This window comes from Bos indicus x Bos taurus, chromosome 14 (genome assembly GCF_003369695.1).
Source record: "Bos indicus x Bos taurus breed Angus x Brahman F1 hybrid chromosome 14, Bos_hybrid_MaternalHap_v2.0, whole genome shotgun sequence".
Taxonomy (NCBI): domain Eukaryota; kingdom Metazoa; phylum Chordata; class Mammalia; order Artiodactyla; family Bovidae; genus Bos; species Bos indicus x Bos taurus.
In genome coordinates, this window is record NC_040089.1 from 21,525,498 (window position 1) to 21,540,471 (window position 14,974).

The 14,974-nt window shown below is 43.1% G+C and overlaps 1 protein-coding gene across 3 annotated transcripts in view; it reads right to left on the reverse strand.

The window, feature by feature from the left end:
* Window positions 1-14,974, reverse strand: part of ST18 (ST18, C2H2C-type zinc finger) — an 88,895-nt gene that overhangs the window by 54,778 nt on the left and 19,143 nt on the right. For all 3 annotated transcript variants that reach the window (XM_027560968.1, XM_027560967.1, XM_027560969.1), the window contains exon 4: window positions 2,964-3,163. In XM_027560968.1, the coding sequence (XP_027416769.1) occupies window positions 2,964-3,163 (200 nt within the window). The remainder of the gene's footprint in view (window positions 1-2,963; window positions 3,164-14,974) is intronic.

A 14,974-nucleotide genomic window follows, 5' to 3' on the forward strand; every position in this document is an offset into this window, starting at 1 on the left:
TCCTTCATCTGCACTGGGAATGCGTGAGCTCAACCTGCCTCCTGATGGTGCTTTGAGCTCACCTTCTGTTTGCCCCAGTGGAAAAGGTGCATCTGCATTGTTTTGTCTAAATTCTCTTCTATCTATCGCTCTCTTCCTAAAAATGTTTCTTCTGTGGCACTGGGCTTTTGTCGTAGCATACAGGATCTTTAGTTGCAGCATGTGGGATCTAGTTCCCTGACCAGGGATTACACCCAGGCCCCTGCATTGGGAGCTCAGAATCTTTGTCACTGGATCACCAGGCAAGTCCCTCTTCTGTGATTCTTATTGCCCACGGGCAGCTCTTGGAAAGACAACTGGCAGAAGGTGCACGAGGCACAGTTTTGCCATTAAAGGGACTCAAGTTCATGACCTTAGCTTTCATGAGCTTGTATCATCTCTCATCGCCTAAACTGCCCACTGAAGATACAGTCAGGCACACACCTGGTCAGGTGAATACCTCGGGGCACCTGGATGGTAGATAAAAGCCCTTAGGCTGGGCTTGGATGAAAACCCAGCTCTCTTTCTCTCTGGGGGACTTGCTTAGGAGGCTAAAGACCACTTAGAGTTTTCCTCTCTCAGCCAGGGAAGGGAGCACCTGGGACTGGTCATTTCTGGACATGTGACTTCGTGACGTGACATGGGGGGGACTTTGCCCAATCTGCCTTCTAAAGATACTCAGAGCATGAGGACTGGATTATGGAGCATGGTTAGCTGAGAGATCAGAATCTTGCTTGTCCTTTGATTGTCTCTTAATTATCTTCTTTCCAACAGCTACAAGCTGCATCACCTTCAGCATTAACTCGTTTGTCCTCAGTGGTCTCATCTGCACACCTGTGGTCACAATTACACAGTCATGTCACCATTAGGTGGGTTAAGTGATATGATTTATGTGTTCAAGATATAGTAAGAATCAAAAGTAATGGCCACCACAGTGTAAGTTTAGCATATTCATTATTAGTAGTGATGGTTCTAAAATTGAATATAAAAAGAGTGAACCTTTCTGAAGCTGCAGAGAGATGTCCATCAGTGCTTATAAGTGAATATTTAACTGAGAACATTTGACAGTATATTTTCCTGGTCAATATCAAGCACCTACAATGATCATTCAGCGACAACAGAACGTGGGAAGCCAGTGGGCAGGTACAGACCTGGTCTTCCTGGCACCTGCAAAATGTGTTGGTGTAAAAGATGCCCATTTTCTTGAATACTTGGTACATTAATGTCAATGGTATTAATTATTGTGTGTGTATATGCTGTGCTCAGTCATGTCCGACTCTTTGTGACCCCATGGACTGTAGCCCGCCAGGCTCCTCTGTCCATGGGATTTCCCAGGCAAGAATACTGGAGTGGGTTGCCATTTCATACTCCAGGGGATCTTTCCTACCCAGCGATCAAACCCGTGTCTCTTGCATCTCCTTATACCTCAAGTCTAACCATACTAAATCAAGGATTTTCCCTGACACTAGATTCAACCTACAATTTTCAGGAATCAGCAAGAAACTGACCAGCCCAAGGAAACAAACAAACAAAAAAGTCAAGGATGATAATTTACAGATGAGCCATGAGGCTTGAAGACGTATGTTAAATATAGAAAAGCCAGGAAATTTGCTCTAACGCTAATAAATAAGAATACAATTGTTTTAACTACAGAACCTCACACTACTTGCAAGTGGAGATTACTGGAGACCGATGATTGTGCTCCAAGATTGGCATCCACTCAGTCAATACACTTTGACACTTTTTCTGTTAACTCCTATTGCAATTACTACCATTCTATATGCAATAGGTTTTTATGACCTAAGAATCTCATTGCCTTAGGCTTGTATAATGTATATTTCTTCCAAAGGACAATTTATTTGGTATATTTTGATTACTTAAAAACACATTCAAAAAAATGTGTATGTAATAGCACATGAAAGTGAAAAGTGTTACTCGCTCAGTTGTGTCCAACTCTTTGCAACCCACGTACTGTAGCCTGCCAGGCTCCTCTGTCCATGGAATTCTCCAGAAAGGAAAACTGGAGTAGTTTGGTATATCCTTCTCCAGGGCATCTTCCCAACTCAGAGATCAAACCCGGGTCTCTCACATTGCAGGCAGACTCTTGACTGCCTGAACTACCAGGTAAGCCCATACTTAGGTCAAATAGAAGATACGTACATTTAATTTCACTTTCTAATTAAGTCAAGGTTTAGATCTCCATGTATTTTTAAAAACAAACTTTTGAGATACTTCGCATGTCCTTCAATGTCAGCCTCATGCACAAAGTGGTCTGTGATGGTCTAGCTCCTGGAGGTACTGTGACAACCGGGTCTAGTGGGTGTGACCATGAACTGGGGAGAAGCACATCCTAAAATTTTCAAAATAAAATTCAGGATGGGGGATTAAGAGATGCAAACTACTATGTGTAAAATAGATAAGCAACAGGGTGTATCATACAGCACAGGGAATTATAACTGTTTATGGTATACGGAAAAAATACTGAACACTATGCTGTACACCTGAAACATGATACTGTGAATCAATTATAAACGTCAGTAAAAAATTAAAGTAAAATTTCAAAATAGAGACTGCATCTCATATGTCATTTGGAAATGTTGTAAAGCTCATTTTGAGGTTTTCTCTTTTAAGGATTGGACATCCGCCCCATTGCTGAGTCAAGGTCTTTTTCAACTGCAAGGCTGAGCAGCTTTTACCTTCTGCAGAAAGAGGCACAGTCCAAGCTTGTGCTCCTGCAAACGGCCCACGGGCAAGGATGCTCTGTGGCTTGCGTTTGACCTCCCTGCTGTAACAGAGGAAAACTGGTCCTTGCTAGCAGATGCTGAGGGAAACCAGTGTCTGGTTTTGATCCCACGTTGGACACGCGGCATGTTCCCCCTAAGGTGGGCCTGGGTCTGTGTGCTGGGGAGGAAGTGAAGTAAAGCTGAGGCCAGGCCCCTGGCTACCTGTGCTGGGGTGATGGTTGGTCTCTAGGCGGTCGTCCTGCCCCTCCGCCTCCACCTGGTCTGCACGTCCCTCCTCGCAGTCCACGCTGGGGCTGTAGTGTCGGGGCTTCATGAGCAGGGACTTTCTCTTATTCACCGGGACCCCCAAAGCCTGCTCCCCAGCTCTTCTCTTCTTGGCCGTGGTGCAATCGTGTGCAGCACTGCAGTAACAGACACAAGTTAAGAACATGGCAAAAGAGTTCACGGCTCCCTGACCCTTGACCATCACCAAGTAAACCCAAAGGAAGTTGTAGCCCAGTTTGGGATTAGTTGTCGGCACTAACAAAAACAGCCCGGGAGTTGAATCCATTGAACTGTGTAGATTCTATTTTACTGCTGATCAGAAGAGTTAAAAAAAAAATCATCCTTAATCCTGAGTAAGCATATGTTAATCTGAGCTTTGCCTGGCACTAGACTAAATACCCAGGGACGGATGAAACAAGATTTGCACTGGTTTGTTAATCCCAAGAAAGAGCTAATGTGAAAAATATACCACCAGCTACGAGAAATGTGTCCAGTATGGATAAATCACAAGGTTTTTTGGATAGTTGTTTGCTACTGAAACTGCTTATCTCCGCCACAGTTGCATGTCAAACTTGAGATGCCACATCCTGGGCTTTGACTTGAAAGATGGGGCATTAAGTGTGTGTGGGGCAGGGGGTGGATGGGTAGGCTATGAACATTTGATCAGCCCATCTCCAGGCACAGAAAAAAGTGGAAGGATGCTCATGGCACTCTGCCGTTTGAGTCTCACCCATTTGGCACACAGAACAAACAAATAAAAGGAGGAGAAAGGAGATTGGATTTCACAAAAATGGACCACAGTTTATCCTTACTCCTGCTCTCATAGCGTTTTATTTGGAAGTCCTCCTGAGGACGGCCCTTTGAAAACACATTTCCTACATATAGCTCGCTTGGCATCAGTGCAGCTCACTCTGTGCTAAAGTTAAAGCAAACATTCTCTTGGTGAGATCTAGGAAGACCAGAGGGTTCAGCCAATACTGAGTCTCTGACACATATTTATTAAATGCTCTTTGGAGAAAAATGCGAGAGCTTAAGATGAAAAGATCCAGAGGAGAGAACCCTGGTCACAGAGTAATAAGATATTATTCATTCTATCTCTAAAAGAAGGTTGAATATTCAGTAATCTTAAGACAAGGCCTTAAACTGTTCTCTTAAAAACATCAATACGGAGAAGTACCCATGGTGGCCCGTTTGTGAAAATTATCTGATCATCATCATACATGAATTCTTGGGCTTCACAGGTGGTGCAGTGGTAAAGAACCCGTCTGCCTAGGCAGGAAACTCAAGAGACTCAGATTCTATCCCTGGGTCGGGAAGATCTCCTGGAGAAGGGAATGGCAACCCGCTCCAGTATTCTTGCCTGGGGAGTTCCATGGACAGAGAAACCTGGCGGGCTACAGTCCATGGCATCACAAAGAGTGCGACATGACTGAGCACAGGCACATACACATGAATTCTTGAATTTAGAAGGGTAGCCTTTAAAATCTCAGAAGAAAATAAGTGCTATTCTTATCTGGGAAATAAAAGATTCTAGAAGGAGGGATAATTCAAGAGGGTTAGAAATTCCTCAAAAAAAAAAGATTAAAAATTGAGAATTGAAGATTATCCTGATGTGGAAGAGAAGAGCAAGTTTCTGAGACAAACTAATGTGCTTTGGCAACATTTCTTTGATGAGCCCAAATTTAAAGTGACCATGTACAGACGATGGGGTAGAATAGAATCTAAGCAAATGAGCAGGAGAGCAGACAGGGGCCTTCAGGAGGAGACTGCATGGCCCGAGCCTGGCCAGTCAAGCAGCACAGTCTATGACACATGTGTCCTATGTCACGGGAGCAAACACAGACAGAGAAGCAGACCTCCCGGGGCCCACGCCTTCTCTGGCCAGGAGGACGACCTGTGAAAGGGGAGGGACAGGAGAAGAAAGCTCCCAGGAATGTGAAGAGGGTTCAAGAAGCCCCCTAAACCAAGTCTCCTAAACCAAGAGTTTCCATCAAGATGCTCACAAAATACACAAGTAAGACCACTTAACCACTATCCAGAACCAAGAAGACTTATAGAAGATGAAAGAGGCTTCCAGCAAATGACATTCAGATACTAAAATGGGGAAGGAAAGTGGACTCTAAACATCAATGTAAGCAGAGCATGGGCTCTGGAAAAGAGGCTGGGAAGGTTTATTCAAACAAAGCTTCGTCAGCACCAGGACAAACACTGATCACGGACACCTGGCTGGAGGCCTTGGCCAGTCCGACAAATACCATTACTTTCTGATGGTTGAGGTGATGGATGAAGTGGAACATCTAGTTCCGGTGGGATTCTTACAGATTTTGCCTTGTCAGTATATATTTTTGAAAATAAATTATCTCCTGGAGCTACATAATTTGTTCTCATTTTCTTTTTTTTAAATATAATTTTATTTATTTACTTTTGACTGTGCTGGGTCTTCACTACTACACGGGTTTTACTCTAGTTGCAGCAAGGGGGGTCTACTCTCGACTTGCAGTGCGCAGGCTCCTCGTTGCTGTGGCTTCTCTTGTTGCGGAGCACAGGCTCTAGGGCACACAGGCAGTGCATGGTCTCTACAGCACAGGCTCAGTAGTTGCCACACATGAGCATCATTGCTCCACAGCATGTGGGATCTTCCTGCATCAAGGATCAGACCCATGTCTCCTGCATTGGCAGGCAGATTCTTTACCACTGAGCCACCAGGGCAGCCCTGTTAATAGTATTATCTTGTTAATGTTTTTATCTGAGTTTATTTAGGAAGACAAGGAACTTCTCAAAATCACATGACCTGTAACTTGTGGGGCTGATATTTGAATCTGGCCTGCTGGTCCCCAAAGTTCATGTTCTCCCTATGTGTCGCCAAATCAGAATAAGGAACCTGGGTAATTTCCATCTGCCTTTGACAACTAGGTGGAGCAGGCCCTGTTAAACCAGTCACCACTCTAACCGAAGGAAGCCACCTGCCACAGGGCTGATCCCAATGATTCAGGTCTCATTAAATCAGGAGATGACGCTCAGTCAAAGCAAAGAAAAATGTCGCAAAACGTGGTTAAGACACAGGCTCCCCCCACAATGTCCATAGTGCGGAGCAGTAGAATGAACATGAGGAGACATTAATAATAATAAAGATCAAGTTCAGCATTTGGGTCCAAACAATAACTTGTGGAAGGATGAAAAGGATATTACGGTTCTATCAAAAAATACAAATATAGCTTCAAATAAATTAATGCATTTGATATTAACAGTGCGTGAAGCTCCTTATATAATATTAGCTGTGTCATCTGCAACGAGTAATTGAATCTTCTGGGATGCTAAATTCCTCATCCAACGAAGAGGGATAACAATTCCCATATCACGTGTTGTGGGCAAAGAAGGTGCTCTCCGTGCTGCTGGTGACAAAAGCAGGTCAGGGCAAGGCGGTCCTGACCCCCGGTTCTGACTCTGTGTGCCTTGGACTCCACCAAAACTCGGCTGAAGGCGCCACCCAGCAACTCCAAACTCTCCCCCACCGGGTGCCCTGCACAGACTGACGCAAGCTTCCATGTCTGTAAATGTGTTCTACTTTTTTACGTCGTATTTGTATTTACATAAATTACATTAGATTTATATACAACATTTGCTTTAAATCTCACATTCTGTGCATTTCTCCACTGCAAAGTAGCTGTGGCCCAGGCAGCATTTGGAGCTGAAATGAAAGCCTTTATAATAAATATTACCCTTTGTGTGTGCATGGAGAATGGTCCCTCTCCCTCGTTTTCCCCGAGGGCACACTGTTTTGGCTTTATTGTGACACTTCACTGTGACACTGCAGTGAGGGAAAGCCAGGCTTTACATGTCACTGAAAGAAATGCCACAAAATGCTAACATATCTTCTCAAGGTTGCCAGAAATCATTTCCACTGGGTTGTGTTTTCCCATCTGCGGAGCTCTGAAATGTTAAGGAAATAAATGAGCTCTATTATCTATATTTTTCTAGTAGATGAGAAAGAAAGAGAAAAAATACACTCAGCCCTGCATTTATTGTTCTATTCAATCAAACTGTTGCTTTAAACATGCAGAGTCCTCCAGGGAGCGTTACCGATGCACCGAATGCCTTTCAATGCCATATTTCATATCTGTGGTTTTGATTTTATTAAAATATCTTTAGAAGATCTGTATTTTTACCTGAAAAATTTGGTTACATTTTCAGAAAATGCTTCCATTTGGTAACCTGAATTCTAACTTGAAATGGTGCTCCCTTTGATGACAAGATATAGCTGAAATTTTATTCAAAAATGATGGAGGACAATAGCAATCAGATAACGCTGATGATAGATTCATTGCTGGAGGTCTGTTTGATGTCAAATTCACTGACCTTTCAGGCTTAGGAAACTGCGAGTCCCTCAAATCTGTGCAATGAACACTGGGTTCTAGAATAATTTTCCAGCTTATTTTAACAGTAATAAATCCTCAGTGCAAGTTAACAGAAGATATGTAACACATTCAAAAACACAGGTTCATATATGGGAATGGGCTTCCCAGGTGGCACTAGTGGTAAAGAATCCTGCCTGCGAATGCCTATGTAAGAGACGCAGGTTTGATCCCTGGATTGGGACGATCCCCTGGAGGAGAGCATGAAACCCCACTCCAGTATTCTTGCCTGGAGAATCTCCATGGACAGAGGAGCTTGGCGGGCTACAGTCCTTAGGGTCGCAAAGAGTTGGACACGACTTAAGTGACTCAGCACAGACATATAGTGGGACATCTATTTCCCACATATATGGGAACAGAATCTAAAAAAGAGTGGATATATGTATATATATAACCAACTCACTTTGCTATACACCTGAAACTAACACAGTATGGTACATCAATTATTCTCCTATAAAAATTAATTTTAAAATGTAGGTTCAGCAATAGCTATATTTTGAGTACATCCCACCAAAAGAATAGAACAGGAAAACAAATGGAAGTTATAAATCCCTGAGTCCAAGAAATTATTTACGTGCTCCAATATTTCCAGAGAAAATTCATATTGGGTATTTCTGTTGTTTTCTTCTGGTTAGAAAGAAAAGCACAGACTCATAGGAAGGGACCCAGAAGAATGAATTTGAAGAATGACTGGCAGGAAAAAAATGCAGGTGTGATGTTTGAAAAAGAAAAAACTTATACTATATTTTCAGAGACATGATATTATTTGAGGAAACCCCCAAAGACCCTACAGATAAAGTACTAAAATAAGGAAGCAAATTTAATGAAGTCACTGTTTAAAATGATTTGAACTTCTATAAACCAGTGATAAAAAATGAGAAAAAATTAAAATAAAACCATTTATGATGCATGGAAGTATGAAACACTGAGGAATAAATTAATACAAGACATGTAAAACCTATAAAAAGCAAATAACATTTTGTGAAAATTAAAGACAATCTTCATAAAGGAAGAAATAGAAAATGTTCATGGAATAAAAGATTCAGTACTGAGAGATTTCAATTCTTCTCAAATTTTACCTACTAATTTTAATGCAACCCCAAACAAAATCCCAAGAAGAATATTTTTCTTTTTTCTTTTTTTTTAGCAATTGACAAGTTAACTCTAAAATTTGGGTGGAAATGAAAAGAACCAAGAACAGCAAAAATGGTCTTGAAGAAGAACAGTGAGGAAGTTGAAAGACTTACAGACCTGGGTGTCAGAGTTTATCATAAACCTTTAGTACCTGAGACAGGTATTTCTGGTGCAAACATAAAGAAATAGAGAAAAAGAACAGAGTATACAGTCCGTCTACTGGATCCAGGAATAGACTCACACAAATACAGGCAATTTATGGCGAAGGTGTCACTGGGGAAAGAGTTGTCTCTTCAGTGGCTGGCACCGGGTCAACTGAATATTTATCTGAAAAAAAAGTCTTGACTCTAACTGATGGTGCATACAACAAACTATTCATGACAGGTTATGGATTTAAACCATGTGCTATGAAACAATAAAACTTCCAGAAAAAAAATGTGAGAAAGTTCTTACATGACCTTGGCAAAAACTTCCTAAGCAGTTTACAAAACATAATGATTTAAAGGAAAACACTGGTAAATTAGAACATCTTAAATTTAAGAACCTTTATTCATCAAGAGATACCAGCCAATAAGGAGAGCTTCCTGTCAATATTCTGGTTTTTAATCTATTTACACAAACGTGTTTAGGTCGTGAAAATTCATTGAGCTCTCCTCTTATCATGATAAGTACATGATTCTGTAGATATATTACACTCTTCAAAACAATAAAAGGCCAATAAGACAAAGAATTCTTTCAAATAAACAGGAAAATGACAAATAACTTAAAAGTGGGCAAAAACATGGCAGAAAAACTGACACGCAATTGAAGAGGCACTCAGGCTCTTTCCTCTCCAGGTAAACACAAAAACATAACTGGCTTCTTGGCAAGTGAAATGGGAACTGTAAGTGGAATCCTCTAAAACTTCTTCGTCCCAGCATCAAAATAGTAACCCCCAAACATCATAGTCTAGAAGAAATGACAGTGATTAGTGTCACTTAAAACTTAGAGGATGCACGGCTGGTGGGCCCTATGTTCTTTCTCTTCATTAAATTTAACAGTGTGAGTGAAGGAAGTTAGAGAAATAGCATATGACATCTTTTATCCATGGGATCTAAAAAGAGGTGATACAAAATAACTTATCCACAAAACAGAAAGGGACTCACAAGACTTCAAGAAGAAACTTGTGGCTGCCTAGGGGGAAGGATCGGGGGAAGGGATAGTTAGGGAGTTTGGGATGGACAAGCACACACTGTTGTATTTAACATGCATAACCAACGAAGACCTGCTGTACAACACAGAGAAGTCTGCTCAATGTCACGCGGCAGTCTGGGTGAGAGGGGAGTCTGGGGGAGAATGGATCCATGTGGATGTATAGCTGAGCCGCTCTGCCATGCACCTGAAACTATCACCACACTGTTAATCGGCTATATTCCAAAATAAAATAAAAAGTTAAAGTGCAGACTCTTAGTAAGACTGATCCTCGGGGTTAACAGTGGGCAGCCACAAACTCAAATAATAGTTCTAATTGCAACTGCTAGACCAAAATAAAGGATATTTGCTTTACAGATTAACATAGATGCAACTATGAGTGTTTCGCAGTCACTGATGTGGCAGATACATACTTTCCATCAGCGAGGGGAACCAGGACTGTTGGCATTCCCCTCACTGGCTCAGCAGTAGAGAGTCCTCCTGCCAGTGCAGGAGACGTGGGTTTGAGCCCTAGGTCCAGAAGATCCCCTGAAGAAAGAAACGGCAACCCACTCCAGTATTCCTGCCTGGGAGAATCCCAAGGACAGAGGAGCCTGGCGGGCTACAGTCTCTGGGGTCACAAAGAATAGGACACGACTGAGCGGCTAACACACACGCAACATGTATTTGAGTATGGATTCTCCTGGCCCATCTTCAGCACTTCAGACAGCACTGCTATCTGAACATTCTGCCAACAAGCATTCTCATGCGTCTCTAAGAGACCCAGCTAGGAAGACAAAGAAAATAACTGGATACACCTCTGGTATGACTTATAGCATATCCTGGCCTGATGGAGTGACAGAATAACCTCTCAAAGACAAAGCTGAGATGCTGGCTTGAAGGTGCTACCCTGCCGAGAGGGCATGCCTTCTTTGGGGCCAGTATGCACACATGATGACCGTTATAGTGCCCTGCCCTCCATGGTTTGGATATTTGGGCCCAAGAACTAACAAACAGGTGGCGTTAGGAATGACTTGGTTTACTATGATTCCTAATGACTAACTTGAAGGATCTGTACATTACTCCCCCTGAATGTGTCCTCTGAGGGTCTAAAGATCCTGGTCCCTTAAAAGAGGGCTTCCACTGGGGGACACCTGAGAGTCCGATCAAAGTTCCAGCTCTGCCTGCCTCTCAGTCATGTGGATATCTTGGGCGGGGAGTCCAGCAGGCAGGAGAGGGTTGCCATCCTGGCAGGAGTATGGATCCTGGCTATCAGGAACAGCAAGGCTGCCATTAAATTTGGGGAACAGAGAAGAACACATTTAGTGACCCTCTTGGCCTCTCCTAGTTCTTTCTGGCCAGACTTGACAGCCAATCAGCTGGGCAGCAGCCAGAGAACTTGAAGGTCATGGTGACCAGGGCTCAGGTCCCTTAGGGATGAAGGTCACCAGGTAAGCCATCTAGGCAAGCAGGGATGCTAGGCAAGAAGGAAGATGTGGATGGAGGGGTATGTAGGCAACGAGAGCTGGGAGCAGCCCCCACAGCTGAGCACCCGGGAGGAATGGCGAGACTTTGGAAGCAAGTCTTGCCCGGCTACTCAGCCACCTTCTACGGAATCAGGAGACAGGTGCCTGTGGGAAAGTTAAGTCTGTGTTCACTTGAAATGGGCCTCCTGATTCCACGTCACAGGCTACCGCAAACACAAGTTTACTTTTACACAGATGAGCCTGGGGGTCACATTTCTTTCATGGAGGACAATCCCCGAGTCCACGCCCAGCTTGCTCAGCCACATGGTGGACACGCGTGCCCACGCTGTGTGAAGCACAGCACCCACAGAAAACCTATAATTTAAGCTTCTCCTGTGACTCATGTCATCAATTCAGCAGTCATGTCGTTGCTATTTATCGATGGTTGGTTTGCTGTCATGGAACACTGATTCCATCGGCAAGGTTACTTGATAATATCAGGTTTATAAGAGTGAGAGTTGTTTTCCCATAAGGCCAGAGCTAATAGATGCTTTTTCCTCATTTAATTGGGATTAAGTTTTATGAATGATCAATTACTTGCATAATGTCCACAACAGTTTTTTCATAAAATAGTCAAGCCATTAAAAGCCACACTATAATAATAATAATGATAACAACAATATAAAAACTTACTCTGAATCCTGAGTAACAGTGGAAGAAGCTAAGAAGACTCTCTGAACCCTCCTGCTCCCCTCGCCCCACCATGCTGGTGGACACACTCTTCCCAATGATATCATTTTGGCAACACTGTCAGAACACACTCCTTTTGTGCCACCATGGGAGTCTGGAAGTTTCCATGATTGTAAAACTTAACTCCCTAATTGCCGTTGTCTCTCCCAGTAACCTGGAACTGTCTAAAAGGGAACAGAGTGCTTCTTGTTCATTTCTTATCTCCTGTACATCTATAGACATCCCAGGCGGCACGGTGGTAAAGAACCCGCCTGTCAATGCAGGAGATGCAGGAGACAAGGGTTTGATCCCTGGGTTGGGAAGATGCCCTGGAGGAGAAGATGGCAACCCACTCCAGTATTTTCGCTCCATGGAAAATTCCATGGACAGAGGAGCCTGGAGGGCTACAGTCCGTGGGTTGCAAACAGTCAGACATGACTTGAGCATGCATGCACCAGCACCAATGCATCTATGAGCCTGGGTCTTGGTATCACACTTCATAAATGTGGCCTGAAGCTGAAGTCCATCCATGTGTAAGCGTATGAAGATGACTTCATGCAAACAGGAATTGCCTTTCCCTGGGAGAGGCATCAAAACCTACCCAGTGACTGTTCAGACGATGTGGCTGCCCATTCTCCTTGGAACAACAGGTCGTTGATCCACATGGGCTTTTGGTTCTAGTTGCCCTCTCCACCGAGGAAAGCCAAAAGAGAGATGGTGGTGGGTGGGGTTAACAGGAGCAGGTTAGTCAGTAAATCCTACTTTATTTATTCACAAAGTAAAACCATGAACTAGGGATGGGTTTGCAGCTTCTTTGTGATCGTGGGGCCGTCACTCCCGGAAACACATCAGGACCACACAAGTAAACTCTACATTTGGTGGCTTTAAACGAAGATCAGGAAGCATAAAGTACCACCTATTTTAGTACTGAATGACTAGAACACAGGTGTCCTCTGTTCTCTCCTGTGAACATTTACTGACTTTTTCTTACCCCAAGATGTGCAGACTTGAACTCTTTCTAAAGAGCAGGCTCTGAATGGCTCTGAATATTGAGAATGACAGAGAGTAAGGCTTAATTTGTTTAAAAATTTGATTTAAGAATGAAATGTTTTGGGTGCTTCCCTGGTGGTTGAGTGGCTAAAACTCCACTCTCCCAATGCAGGGGGCCCAGGTTTGATTCCTGGTAAGGGAACTAGATACCACATATCAAAACTAAGACTTTACAGGCTGGAACTAAAAATCCCCCATGCTGCAGTGAAGAGCAAAGATCCCATGTGCCACAACTAAGACCTGGTACAGACAAGTTAGTTAATTAATTAAAAAATAAAAATATTAAAAAAGAATGCAATGTTTTTACATTCAAAAGATAATCATAACCATATTTGGCATATTAGCAACTAACATAGTGGCTTCATGCTCTTTAAAATATAATTAATTCACTTCTTCAGATGACATTTATATACACATACTTCTTTCAGGCAGTCTTTATATTTGATTATTGTGTAGTAAGAAGGAGAGTCACATCATTTTTATCATCTAGAATGGATTTTTATCAATGTTGCCCTTTTTCATTATTTGCTGATTTCTTTTCCTGGTTATTCCTGGTGTGGTTTCTACTATAGATATTTCTCAGTGTTCAAAAGAATGGTTTTCTCAGGTTCAAGAGGGGTGGGTCTAGTAGAACATTGAAAGTAGACATTTGCAAAAGAAGAAAAGGTAATGTGAAGAGAAGGAAAGGGGGAGAGAGGGAGAGAATGTGAGGTGGAAACACCAGGGAAGGGGGGCTGGGAGGAAACTGTGTGTACCCATGTCTGCGTGTGCACCTGTGTGTGTGCACTGTGTATGTGCCTGTGTGTGTGCGTGTGCACCTGTGTGCACTGTGTATGTGCCCATGTGTGTGCGTGTGCACCTGTGTGTGTGCATTGTGTATGTGCCCATGTGTGTGCGTGTGCACCTGTGTATGTGCACTATGTGCCTGTGTGTGTGTGTGTGCACCTGTGTGTGCACTGTGTGTGTGTGCCCATGTGTGTGCGTGTGTACCTGTGTGTGTGTGTGCACTGTGTGTGTGTGCACTATGTGCCTGTGTGTGTGTGTGTGCACCTGTGTGTGTGCACTGTGTATGTGCTCATGTGTGTGTGCGTGTGCACCTGTGTGTGTGTGCACTGTGTATGTGCCCGTGTGTGTGTGCGTGTGCACCTTTGTGTGTGTGCACTGTGTATGTGCCCATGTGTGTGTGCGTGTGTACCTGTGTGCGTGTGCACTGTGTATGTGCTCATGTGTGTGTGTGTACCTGTGTGCGTGTGCTCTGTGTATGTGCTCATGTGTGTGTGCGTGTATACCTGTGTGTGTGTGCACTGTGTGTGTGCCCGTGTGTGTGCGTGTGTACCTGTGTGCGTGTGTGCATTTGTGTGTGGGTGTGCTGAGGGCACAATGTCAAAGACCAGCAGAAACAGACACCAAGAGTGACCAACATGAGGGAGAGGCTCACCCACTGGTGGAAACAAAACAGACCAGGGCATACACAAACACAGCAACACAACTCCCTCAACTAACATGGTGATGTCTGGCTTTTAACACGACTGTGACAAAAGACACTTTTAGAGCATGTGGCTCTTTTATGACTATCATCGTAAATGCCGATTTTATTTCTTGACATTTACCTGAATGCAGATATTTGGTCCATAAATCTAGTTTCCTTTCTTAGTTCCCTGAACTAAAAAAAAACTAGAAACTTACAGATACACACAAGGCCATCAGTATGAACAAGAGTTGTCTGACATTTGGATGGCTTCCATTTATCCTTCTCCACTTCACCAAAACATATCATGAATCATTTCACAGAACTTGCTGCCATGCAGGAGAAATATTTAAAATGAGGATCAAGCGTTAAAATAGTCAAGTGAGTGCTGAATTAGCAGGGATCATCTCCTCCGATGTATTATTAAAATTGGGTGTATGTAAATGTACGTGTCATCTCACTATATATGTGTATGTGCAAGTATATATATGCACACACACAAATCTGTGCAGTGCTTTG